We start from the raw sequence: 12047 nt of genomic DNA on the forward strand, positions 1-12047 counted from the left end.
CAGGAACACGGTCAGTCTCAACGGAATGGATCTACATTCTCATTGGGCAACCTCGCCTTAGCTTGATCGATTGAAATGTATCCTCAGGTACCTCCTCTGAATTTAGCCGGGGCCTGGAAGCCGCCATTTCAACTCGTTATGCTTGGTTCAGCCCAATTAATAGTATTGCTCACGTGAGGTGATTGTCGCACCGATGGTCAAGAATTGATACGTTCAGTTGCTATCTCCCAGAATGCCTCGACCAGGTTGGTTCTTGGCTCATCATTTCAACACATCGCCAAGCTAACTGAGCTCTATTGGCATTTTCCAGGTACATTTCCCCTCATTTCTACTTCGCCTGTCGATGTGTCCCACTTCAATAACAGGATATTCGGCCTAAATCCATTCATGGTTCTTGATCTTCTTACTATCCATGATATCGATGTCGATTCGTCCGTCATAAGCTCTTCCTTCCCGCCTTGCCCTCAGAGTATCCTTCCGAACTTCGACCACCCTCTGCTCTATTCTCCTCGTCAGCCACCACGTCCAAAGGTTGGTAGCCAACGCAGCCAACGTGATCGCAAAACCGATGAAGAAGGTGTTCCTGTAGCGATTGTACGCCCACTTCGACTGGAAGAATTGCGGCCCTATCGCCGCACCAAGCTGCGCAACACTGCTTTGCAGACCGATCGCAAAGCTTGCACCTGTCGAGCCGGCCATGATTGACGTTCGCCACGACCAATACGGCACATAATAAGAGCTTGAGAAGAATTGTGACAGTATACACGCAGCATAGAGTCCTGCTTTACTGGAGACAGAAAAGAAGAGAATAAAGCAGAGAATTGTTCCAAGGACGGTGCAAATACACATCAGCGGTCGTGGCGCCCATGCACGAGAGGTGATCAGGACGCAGATCAACATGGCCAAAATGCCAGCAGCCGCGGGTGGAATATTGAGAAGCAAACTGTTTGGCAGCTTGGCGAACCCCAGGCTGGCTATGATCGTTGGTAGATACCAGCTCAATGCATATGTAGCGAGGTTCATGAGCGTCTGGTCCAGCAGGAACGCCCAAGTTGTCGGTGCTTTGAAGGCTATCCATGCCTCCCTCGTATCCCAGCTCTTGTCTGCTGTTGCAGGGGCACTAGAAGGGAGTCTAGCCTCGAGAAACTGTTGTTCGCGTGGAGTGAGCCACGAATTGCTTCTCGGGCTTTTCGGGAAATCTGGAAGCACCCAGAAAATGACGCCTGCAAACAAGACGGTGGCGACGCCCTCCAGAATGAAGGCCCATCTCCAGCCACTCAGGTTTTGCATCCCATTCATGAAGCTTGCCCCATAGCAAACAAGACTTCCCACAATGTTTGAGAGGTTGGAGATGGCGAAGTACCACAGCAGGGGCCGACCAACTTCATCCGTACGGTACCAATAGCTGAGAGTCGTGATAACTCCCGGGAACATGCCAGCTTCGAACATGCCTACGAGAAACCGCAGAGCTAGTATCTGTGACTTGGTGTTCACTGCGCCGCAGCACGCCGTGACTATGCCCCACGTGAGAAATATGCGGGATTCCCAGGCATGAGGCGTCATGTACTTGAGGAGGAGGTTGCTCGGCAATTCGAAGATGATGTAGGGAATCTGTTAGATCCATATTAGCCGAGGATTCATGCCCGAGGTTTGGGAACTGACTCCTTGAATGGTAGCAACCCAATTGTAGTCATCAGGTGTCATGTTCAGCTCCGAAATTATGTTGGAATCCAAACCAGCCTGCATGGTTTTGATGATGCTGATGTTTCCGAAGTCGATATTCTTGACCATGAACATGATGCCCATGAGGACGCTATGGACAGTGAGCTACCTGCCCATCCTGGCAGTTACATGCCACCCAATACCAAAGGCTTACAAGAATCTTCTGTCAACTTTGTTCATAATATCCTTTTCTTCGTCGGCAGTGAATGTCGCAAGAAACGCTGCTCGAGCTTCCGGGTCTTTTCGGAGATCCCAAGAGACATCTTCGAGACTGGCGAGATCTGCATGTGTTATGGGCACCGTCTTTCCAATTTCCAAGATTGATTCGTCAGCGTAAGGGTCCATGTCGAAGTTGGAACTGGAGCGATCATTCTCTGCACTGGTGTTGCCTTTGGCGACTGCCGTGTTGGCCATTTTGAACGTCGTAGTCACCAGAATTTGGCCAAAGGAGAGACCGTCTCGGCCCTACATCAGTCTTATAGCAGGTCATACGTTGAAATAAAGGCCATCCTGGTAGCATACAATTTGACTGGGAGCTAATTTCGTGCTGCAGGCCTATGATCGCGCTTTCGGGACATCTTTTCTACGCCAAGCTTGAAGCGAGCACGTTTGGCTTATCTTCCTACTACTAACAATATTTTGGGCTCGTATGAAGCACACATCAAAATTCATAAGCTAGAAGCCTGAATACCTAGCTGCGGTCTCAAGAGCTATTGTCCGAGTGCTATCTCCGCGACAACATGAGGCGCCCACCCAGAAATCTTGCGAATTCGCAGTAACAATGACGTGATGAGGAGACATGCATGAAGGATATCAACACCATCGCATACGTCGGGGAGATCCCGCGGCAATAACAGAACTTTTCGAGGACAACATAGTCCGAGATCGGTCGCAGGCCGATATGCGCGAAAAGCATGGTGTTTTGCGCCAGTTCGGCGTATTCTTCAACGTTGATCATATCAGATTTGTCGGACAGTCCCCGTAGCCAATGAGAACGGCATTCATGCGTGTCCAGGTGATGGAAACCCATGCTTATCAGTACCGTGTCATATGGGATTCTATGGCGTGCCAGTAACGTCAGCGATGCTTCTCAAGACGTGCTTCTACTCATGGACGAACGACGCCAGGGCCGACAGTTGCATCTGGCTTGTCTGAGACCATATCTTGGACTTCATACAAGATGTACAAGCTCCACTAACCTAATTCATAAGAAGCATTGCCAAAAAGAAGCGTCAACTCATCCATTGCTTGACCATTTTCTACAGATTTCTATCGACTCTTCAAGGCCGACAGTAAACGGCCATGTCCATTGCTGAAAAGAAGAGACTTCGGCTAGCCGCCTTCATCTACTCCGGAGCTCAAACACAAATATGGCGGCACCCGGACATACATGCGCATGAGAGCCTCGATGTCGAATATTACATATCTTACGCACAGCTTGCAGAAAGCGCCAAGTTTGATACTTTATTCCTTGCCGATGGTGCATCTTTCCCGACCGGAGATCTCGCGAAGCATCTATGGAGTGTAAGCGGCTTTGAGCCTGCCACTTTGTTCTCCGCAATTGCAGCAAGGACGAAGCACATTGGTCTTGTCTATACAGCGAGCGTCAGCGACAATGAGCCGACCCACGTCGCAAGACAGCTTGCTAGCCTTGACCATATAAGTCATGGAAGAGCAGGATGGAACGTCGTCACAACTCCAGGACCGGGTTCTGCGAATCTAGGCGTTCCCGCCGAAGAAACGAAAGACAGTGCTGCGAAGTACAACCGCGCAAGATCATTCTTGACTGCCGTCCAAACGCTCTGGGACAGCTTCGAAGATGACGCCCTCCTGAGAAATAAAGAGACGGGCATCTACGTCGATCTGAACAAGGTTCATTGGCCTAGTATTGACGATGGACTGTATAGACTCAACCAGCCCTTGAAGGTTGAGCGTCCGATTCAGGGTCACCCGGTTATCGCGCAAGCTGGAACATCTGCTGAAGGAATAGCTTTCGGTGGCTCCACAGCGGACTTGATTTACTGCGCCAACTATTCCATCTCTGATGGACAGAAGACATATCGCGCTCTCAAGGACGCAGCCAAAGCTGCTGGCCGAAATCCAGATCACCTTGTCATTCTCACTGGCGTGGCCGTCATTTGGGGAGCAACACAAGAAGAGGCGGAGAAGAAGTTGCAAGAAGTGACTTCGCTATGGCCTATCGAAGTCGCCGTCAAAAATCTCGGAATCGACTTTGGAGATATCGATATTGACTCGCCTTTCCCAGAGTCGTGGTCGGCGACATTTTCACAGGGTCGTTCAGCGGCGATCGCATCATTCGCGAAGGCCAACAATCTCACGATACGACAGACGGCGGAGCGATGTTCCATTGGACTAGGACATCGGCCGTTGGTTGGAACGACGCAATCTATCGCTGATGACCTTCAGGCATGGCTAGACCAAGATGCGACTGATGGTTTTGCAGTCATTCAGCCACGTCTGATTGACGGGTTGAGGGAGTTTTCCGAACATGTCATCCCTGAATTGGTGAAGCGCGGTCTTTTCAGGGGAGAATATGAGGGTAGAACATTGCGAGAGAACTTGGGTGCACCACGACCGGTGAACAGACATATTGAGAATAGGTAATTGATATTTCGAGTCGAATTCGATACTGGAGATCAGTTGAATAAGCGTTGACATCACTGTTTTGGTCACCTCAAGTTAAGTGCACACCTGGGTTGCACAACTCATCGACGAGAATCTCAGTTCAAGTGAGGATGAATTATGTCACCAAGTTGGATGTATGCATGTTTATTGGAGGCATCTCATTCACGTACAATTATGGATCATATTTCTGATCATCACATTTCGCATTCAACATCTCCATCAGAGCTTGGACAACCTGCCACCTTCGTTCGAAGTGATGCTGGGTCTTGCTGTCACGGAGAGACCTCTCAGCTTGCCCTCATCCCTCCACTTTCCAATATAGTCCAAGAAAGAGACAGTGCCTTCAGCCCACACAACACCTCGTGCTTGCTTCTTCTTCTCCTCAGGATCCTCTGAAGCTGCCTGTCCGTGTCCGTTGAAGTATCCTGGCGTGCATCCAGAAAGGGAGGAAAAGAACGGTGCTCGCTTGGAAATCTCTTGACTGTGCTGCTCCTCTGCCTCTTTAGTCACTTCCACGATAGCCCTCTTGCCGGGACCCACACGACGCTCGACTTCGGATATCATATATGTGACATGCTGAGCAATGAGTCCCAGCATGAACACATTGTTTCCTGTAATAGTGCCTTGTGCTGTGCCAGAGAAGAAGAGATTGGGAAATTCGTTGGTAGCGTATCCGTGGAGGGTGGCAGGCCCATTGCGTCGCCATTTATCATCCATAGAGATCCCGTTACGTCCCAGAACTTGGACGCCTACTCTTCCAGCCGGGCTACCTCCCGTGCGGCCACCAGCGACGGAATAGCCGGTGCTGAAAATAATAACGTCAACTGGGTACTCCTTATCTCCAACCACGATGCTCGTCTCGGTGGCATGAGAAGGTCCCTTCCCATCCGTATCGACGAGATGAACATTCAGTTTGTTGAAGGATTGCAAATATTCGTCGCTGAATGTCGGACGCTTGCACCATGAGGGGTACCAGGGCTTCAAATTCTCAGCAGCCGCCTTGTTCTTCACAATGCTGCTAACGCGAGAGCGTACTGCCTCCATGTGTGGCAGATCTAGGGCATGAAACCAAGTGACTCGCCGCTCTTCATCTTCCGGTGTTGGGTTGACAATCCCATGGGCCGGGGACCCCATCACCGCAGAATAAGCAGGCATATCAGTCCAGCCATCGTTGACGAGATTCGGCTGACCGGGCAGCACAGCATTGGTCATGTGCCGGTTCAAGTTGATCTGTCGCTCGAACTGCCAGCCCTTCTTGTTTGCGATGGTAGCTTTGAAAGTGTCGGGGTCCGTCGTTTGCTGGCCTCGTTGCTTGACGTAGGCCGGCGTTCGTTGAATGACATAAAGCTCCTTGGCGTACTTCGCCAGCGCGGGAACTGCTCCTATGGCCGTTGCCGCGGTACCGACAATTGCGACCTTCTTGTCTTGCAGGTTGATAAGTGACTGGTCTTCCTGAGATCCACCCGTGACAGCGTAATTCCATCTGGATGTGTGGAATACGTCGCCCTTGAATGACAAAAGGCCAGGAATCCTGGGTACTTGTGGCTTGGTGAGAACACCGGCAGCCAGGTAGACATATTGCGCTTGAACTTTGTGCTGAATGGTGTCTGAACCTGGACCTCTTCTCTCGGAAAGATTGATGTTCCAAAGCTCCTTGTCGTCATCCCAATCCAGGCTCTGCACGTCGGACCGGAAAAGAGTCTTGTCGTCTAGCTTCCATCGAGAAGCAATGCGCTCCGCATGCTGACGAATTTCGGCAGCTGGCGCATATTTCTTCGATGGGATGTAGCCCGTCTCCTCCAGCAAAGGTAGATAACAGTAGCTCTCGAGGTCGCAGTGAAGTCCAGGATAACGATGCCAATACCAAGTACCACCGAAGCCACCAGCGGCATCGACCAGTCGGATCTCGTCTGCAGTTGCAACGCCGGATTCGATAAGGCGCACAGCATAGACCAATCCTCCAAAGCCTGCACCAAGGACGAAGAACCGAATGACTTTCTCCTTGGAAATAGGCGATAGTTTTACGTTTAGAGCTGCGTGGTCTGCCCAAGGATCATCGAGGAGTGAATGAAGTCGGTCTTCCGGAGCTTCATTGAGGGGAAGAAACTGAGCAGCGCCTTCAGGCCTCAAACGTTTCTTGGCCTCCTCAGCGTACTTTTTGCGAACGTCTTCGAGCCTCCGAGGGTCAACAGAAGAGATGGGATCTTGTGATAGAGTGGACGTCATTTTCGACACCTGTAGCAATGGTGCGTCGTTCAACTAAATGTAGTTAAGTGAAGAACTCGGTTGATGACGAGGACGTTTGCTTCTATCGACGATGAGGATAATCGTGATCATCTAGGTCGTTTTTGACAGTTGCGCTGCTGAAGATTCCGACATATTATCAACCGTTGATGCTGACACAGCATCGTTGTTGGTGTTGATAAGGCATGCCGCACGCAATCACAAGGCACCTAATACGCCATCGTTACTCGAGCACACAAACTGCAAGCGGTCGCACGAATACCGTCGGAGCAACTCCGATGTCGCTATATCTTCACGGATCGCTCTTGTTACAATGCATTGCCGCTGTACTTTCAACTAATATGAATTCCAATCATGCTCCTGTTCCGCCAAGTGGAGCTTCAGCCATTGGTGCATCAATCCCGACTTTTCTGGTCCTCAAACCGCCGTCATATTACCGTTGGCTTTGATGATGTCGGCAGCATACTCGGCTACTGCGTACACGGTAGCCTGCGTGTGGGCTGCGGGCAAGATAGGCATGACACTCGTGTCTACAACCCAAAGCCCCTTCACACCATACACCCGTAGCTTGCTATCAACAACGCCACCCCACTCCTTAGGCATCATGGCCGCTGTCCCAGCAGGATGATCGAAACTCGAGGACACCCAGGACTGGCGCATAATTGCCTCAATCTGAGCATCGCTCGCGGTGCCTGGACCAGGCATCATCTCAACCGCAGCAAGAGACTTTACACTGGGACTGGACATGAACGCGCGGGCCTTCGCTACGGCTCGGATGAGAATCAGACTATCGATCGGATTAGAGATAGTGTTGAAGTCGACCAAGGGGGCGATTGACGGGTCCGGGTTCGTGGTATTGACAGCGATTGTACCTCTTGACAACGGCTTTTGAAGAGCCACTGGGACGGACTCGGCGCCGCCAAACGTGATCTCTACCACCCCCGCTTTGGGGTTCAAGAACTGCTTTTTTAGAGCATCTCTTTGTTGTTCGAATCCTTTCACTAATGCCGGGTTCTCGGCGTACACTTGTGGCAAGTGTTGTAAGGGTTCTTGCTGGCTGAGAGCGTCGGCAATATTCTGATAGTTGCTCGAGTCAAGATCTCGCAACGATGTGAAGACCACCTTGTTCCCCCAAGCATGCGAGTGAGGTCCCGTCTTATTGGCAAGATATTCAGCCCACGACTGATTGTAGAATGTTGCGTTGTTCATCAATGTTGGGTTTACAGACGTGTCATTGGCAACTTCACCCACATTGTCAGTAATCAGGATGCAAAGCTGGTCAGAAGGGGGAGAATGGCTTACAGTCATAAACCATGAAGACGGAAGGATGGTCTTGAAAGTTGGCGCCAACGCCAGGAGAATCAACAGTAATATTAATGCCGAGGCCTTTCAAAAGCTTCGAGGGGCCGATTCCGGAAAGTTGGAGAATCCGCGGTGTGTTGACGGCCCCAGCTGCTAGGATCACGTTTCGCGATCTCACAAATCGCGTTCTTGTTCCGTCGCGGCTCGCAACATCAACTCCGGCCGTCGCATTGCCTTCAAACTTGATCGCACCGCCGTAGTGTCGTACAAGAAGATGAAGGTTGCTACGGTCGCTGACTGGGTTAAAGTATGCGGTTTCAGATGTCGAGCGCGTGGCGTTCTTTCCGCCGGAATTTTGAGGTAGCCAAGCAATCCCGACGTTGTCGCCATCGGATCCATCCTTTAACCTTGGGACTTTGATGTCTTCGGCCCAGGCTCGAGCTTGCAGGTCTTTCAGGTTGGTCAGTTTCTGCTTATATAGTCCCATGCTTGATATTCAATTGGACTAGAAACGTACCAGCCGCAGGCCACTGCCATGAAGGGAATCCAACTTGGATGGGGCCATTTCCATACGCATCTCGGTTCCAGTCGTAACCATACTTGTCAACATATTCCTGGGAGGGAGGAGCAAATGTTGAAGACTTTCGAAAGTACTTCAGCATGTTGTTCCAGCCCCATCCAGGATTTCCCAGTGCTTCCCACGCATCATAGTCGGCGACTGAGCCTCGATCCCAGGCCATGCCATTAACGCTTGATCCTCCGCCAACAGTAGCGCCGATACGGAGTCGCGAGGTTCGGTTTCCGAGATGGACTTGAGGAACCGAAGTCACATTATAGAGGCGAGCCGACTGGTCGTAGGTGGTGAAGTATGGTACAGTAACGTTGATGGTGTTTGGAAAGTCACCGTACTCGACGACCAGGACAGTTTCTTTGCTGATGTTAGTGACATCCGAAGCTTAATTAAATCATCAAATCTAGTCGGCCAGAAGGTTCACCCTAGCGAAGCAACCAACAAAACAATACTAGGTAGGAGTTAGTTGAAATTGTACTCACTGGCTGGGTTCTCGCTCAGTCTGTTAGCCACGACGAGCCCACTTGTTCCTCCGCCGATTACGATGTAGTCGTGTTCCTCTGCGACAGCGTTCAGGTCAGTCTTGGCCTGACTGGCGCAGGAAGCCAGAGCCGCACTGGCGACAAGAAGTAGTGACACCTTCGCTACCATTGTACCACCAACAAGACGCATTTTTGCGAGGTACGGCTTCAGACAGTGAAGTAAAATAAGAATCCATCTTGTGTTGTGCTACCTAGATATATGCATCTTACAGTGTTGACAACCCCGCACCGCCCACCAAATATGGCAGGCGATAAGATTTGCGATGCCACATCATGCAACCCACTATTCGCCCGGTGTAGCATGACATGTCCTGAAAGTTATGACCGGTCTAACTCTGCTGCCTAAGGTCTCATTGACGAGCGCGTTAGTCCCAGTAGGTTTCATCCTTCGGTAAAAAGCTGCATAGGGGTGGGCTATCAGCCAATCTTCAGAAATTTGACGACGTCATCATCGTCCCTTGCATTTCTCACTCCAAGAAGTCTTGGAGACTATGCACGACACCTTGCACATCCTCAAATACATGCCAGTGGCCCACATCAGGCAGTACAATTTGCTTAGCTTTGCTGATCTTCTCAACGTACGCCTTTTGTCGGATCTCGGGCGAGACTGCTTCATATTGTCCAGACATAACCAGCGTCTCGACTGCCAGTTTCTCAAGGGCCAAACCCTCCGTGGCATTGGCCAGGGCAGAGGTCGCCTTTGCATACCCTTCGGGATCTTGACCAAGGAAACCCAATCGTACCGCCGCAGCAGCGAGAGGATTGGTTTTGATCGTGTGATCCGAAAGCCCCGACGGAGATTTAAGGATGATGTCCATCCCCTCGCTCCTAACCTTGGCAATCGTCGTGGAAAGAGTTTTGACTATCATCCCCGGAAGAGGGAAAGGCGGTGGCCCCATGAGCACAAGCTTCTTAACAAGAGACTGATGCTCGATGGCAAATTTGGCGGAAATGATGGATCCCATCGAGTGGCCGACCAAAACGGCAGGAGATTGCGCAGAGACCCCCGCAACTTCGAAGATGCCAAGCAAATCAGCAACCAACGACTCAAAGGTGATGGTGCTGAGCGGATGGGTCGGGCTGAGGCCGTGGCCTTCGAAGTCGAAGATGTGCACCATGAATGCATCCTTCAGGTCAAGTGTCATGGTCAAGGGTGTCCAATACTCTTTCGAGGAGCCAAGACCGTGAACAAAGATAATGTTTTGTTTTCCGGTTCCCGTTCTCTGATAGTTTAACGGCTTTTCGTTGATCGTTGTCAGTCCCGATCTGCCTTGAATCGATCTTGCGGCGTTGTTGGGCTTGAGAGCTGATTGTGCAGAAAGTCGCTCGATGGTCGTGTTGGCTGCGGAATGGGCTGCCACTCTGTTCTTCAAAGTCCCAATGCCATCAATGGAGATTGCGATTTCATCTCCAGGCGACAAAAAGACTGGAGGATTACGTCCAATGCCAACTCCTGCAGGCTGGCCTGGTGTTAGTACAGGTATGACAACACGCAGAGACGTACACCCACCGTTCCCGTGGCGAGGACATCACCAGGCTGTAGAGTCGTTCCAGCAGACAATGTGCTGATTAGATGGGGAATTGAAAAGATGAGGTCCTCTGTAGTGGCATCCTGGCGCAGCTCTCCATTGACATGAGTTCGGATGCGAAGAGTCTTCGGTAAGTCTTCCTTGGGCACTGCTACAGGGCCCTACACAGCTGTCAATTATATATCTCAAGACGTACTCCAATCAGGGTTTGCTTACCATGGGACAAAACGTGTCGGGCGACTTGCCGATATAGAACTGCTTGTGGTCTCTCTGTCTCTCTCGCGCCGTCAAGTCATTGATGATGGTGTAGCCCCAGACATGGTCCCACGCATCCGCCTCACTAACGCGAAACCCAGCCTTTCCGACAATGACACCAATCTCACCCTCATAGTCAGCGCTCTCGGTGAAACCCTTGTGCAGCAGGATCTCTTCGCCATCGGCAATGATAGACGTTGCGCGCTTGGTGAAGATCACAGGGTGGCTGGGCTTATCGACCTTATCAGAGCTATCGTATCCTGAGCTGTTGAACTCTTTGGCGTGCTCCATGTAATTCTTGCCTACTGCCAGGACGTCGCGGCCTGAAATCGGAGGTAGAACCTTCACATCTTTCAACGGAATAGGAGGGTCAATTGATGCCGTGATGTTTTGGGAGCCCACTTCGATGACTTGGTACAGATTTTCCACGGGAGTGCCCGAGAGAAAGGCCAGGGGCTGGATGGTTTGCTGAGCATGGTCTAGATGGCCAATCTGCGGGGTTGAGCCATCTTGCCTAGAGAAGGCGACGTAGTTAGTCGGGCGAGACGATTGAGGTGACATGATTAGCGGCTGTGAAGCTTAATCAGAATGAGCTAGAATGATGGCTGGTGAAGATTTCCGTCGAAATGCGCCCTTTCTTGGCGGATCCAGATCGGAAGACTGGCCGATGATACCATTTCCTGCGAATCTCATGTTCAGAAACGACCCCACAGCAGGTAACGAGCGATTGCAACGACCCCCACCACCTCAGTGAGAGGTTTCGGCCGGCAAGCGAAGCATGACCCCAATTCGTCTGTACACTAATATGTAAGCACCATGTTTTGCCTTGAATATGAAGCCGTGAAGCTTGAGGAGTTGCGTCTCACGCCGTGGGAAAAAATGCCGTCCTCAAATCATAAGTTTGCTTTCTCTTGAATGTAAGCAGGATGACAGGTAGGTCCCAACCACTCACACCGCTCTCACGAGGATAATACCAGAACAAGAGAGACGGCCATCAATCGCCTTGTCTTAATGAATGCGAGCGACTCTTTGCAGCAAGGAGCCAGGCGGCCGCCATTCCAATTCAAGCCTTACACGCAGTACTAGTGTCCGCCGGTACGATGCCTGCCGACAGACCTATGAGCATCACCCAAGAGACCACGGAGCAACCCTTGTCCCATTGTCGCATCGAATTCTACCGCAGAACAGCGCTAAAACAGAAGGCCGATCGCAAAGCCCGGAAATCCCAGTGCAAAA

The 12047-nt window shown here is 51.1% G+C and overlaps 5 protein-coding genes across 5 annotated transcripts; 1 reads left to right on the plus strand and 4 right to left on the minus strand.

Annotated features, from left to right (window-relative positions):
• Positions 1-375: 375 nt before the first annotated feature.
• prlL-2 (MFS transporter prlL) lies at positions 376-2136 on the minus strand (the record flags this gene model as incomplete). Its single annotated transcript, XM_032020996.1, has 3 exons — positions 376-1611; positions 1663-1813; positions 1877-2136. The coding sequence occupies 3 exons, from the start codon at positions 2134-2136 to the stop codon at positions 376-378; spliced, it is 1647 nt and encodes a 548-aa protein (XP_031892303.1).
• Positions 2137-3024: 888 nt separating this feature from the next.
• yxeK (putative monooxygenase YxeK) lies at positions 3025-4347 on the plus strand (the record flags this gene model as incomplete). Its single annotated transcript, XM_032020985.1, has 1 exon — positions 3025-4347. The coding sequence occupies one exon, from the start codon at positions 3025-3027 to the stop codon at positions 4345-4347; it is 1323 nt and encodes a 440-aa protein (XP_031892308.1).
• Positions 4348-4587: 240 nt separating this feature from the next.
• Positions 4588-6594, minus strand: ausC-0 (FAD-binding monooxygenase ausC; the record flags this gene model as incomplete). Its single annotated transcript, XM_032020974.1, has 1 exon — positions 4588-6594. One exon carries the CDS (start codon positions 6592-6594, stop codon positions 4588-4590), a length of 2007 nt encoding a protein of 668 aa, XP_031892307.1.
• A 435-nt stretch (positions 6595-7029) lies between these two features.
• xptC-0 (Dehydrogenase xptC) lies at positions 7030-9157 on the minus strand (the record flags this gene model as incomplete). Its single annotated transcript, XM_032020963.1, has 4 exons — positions 7030-7853; positions 7915-8364; positions 8432-8842; positions 8968-9157. 4 exons carry the CDS (start codon positions 9155-9157, stop codon positions 7030-7032), a joined length of 1875 nt encoding a protein of 624 aa, XP_031892306.1.
• A 337-nt stretch (positions 9158-9494) lies between these two features.
• Positions 9495-11372, minus strand: yisK (Uncharacterized protein; the record flags this gene model as incomplete). Its single annotated transcript, XM_032020952.1, has 3 exons — positions 9495-10487; positions 10538-10717; positions 10773-11372. 3 exons carry the CDS (start codon positions 11370-11372, stop codon positions 9495-9497), a joined length of 1773 nt encoding a protein of 590 aa, XP_031892305.1.
• Between the last annotated feature and the right edge of the window lie 675 nt (positions 11373-12047).

This window comes from Colletotrichum fructicola (assembly GCF_000319635.2).
Source record: "Colletotrichum fructicola Nara gc5 chromosome Unknown KSG_Nara_v1_contig06, whole genome shotgun sequence".
Classification (NCBI taxonomy): Eukaryota; Fungi; Ascomycota; class Sordariomycetes; order Glomerellales; family Glomerellaceae; genus Colletotrichum; species Colletotrichum fructicola.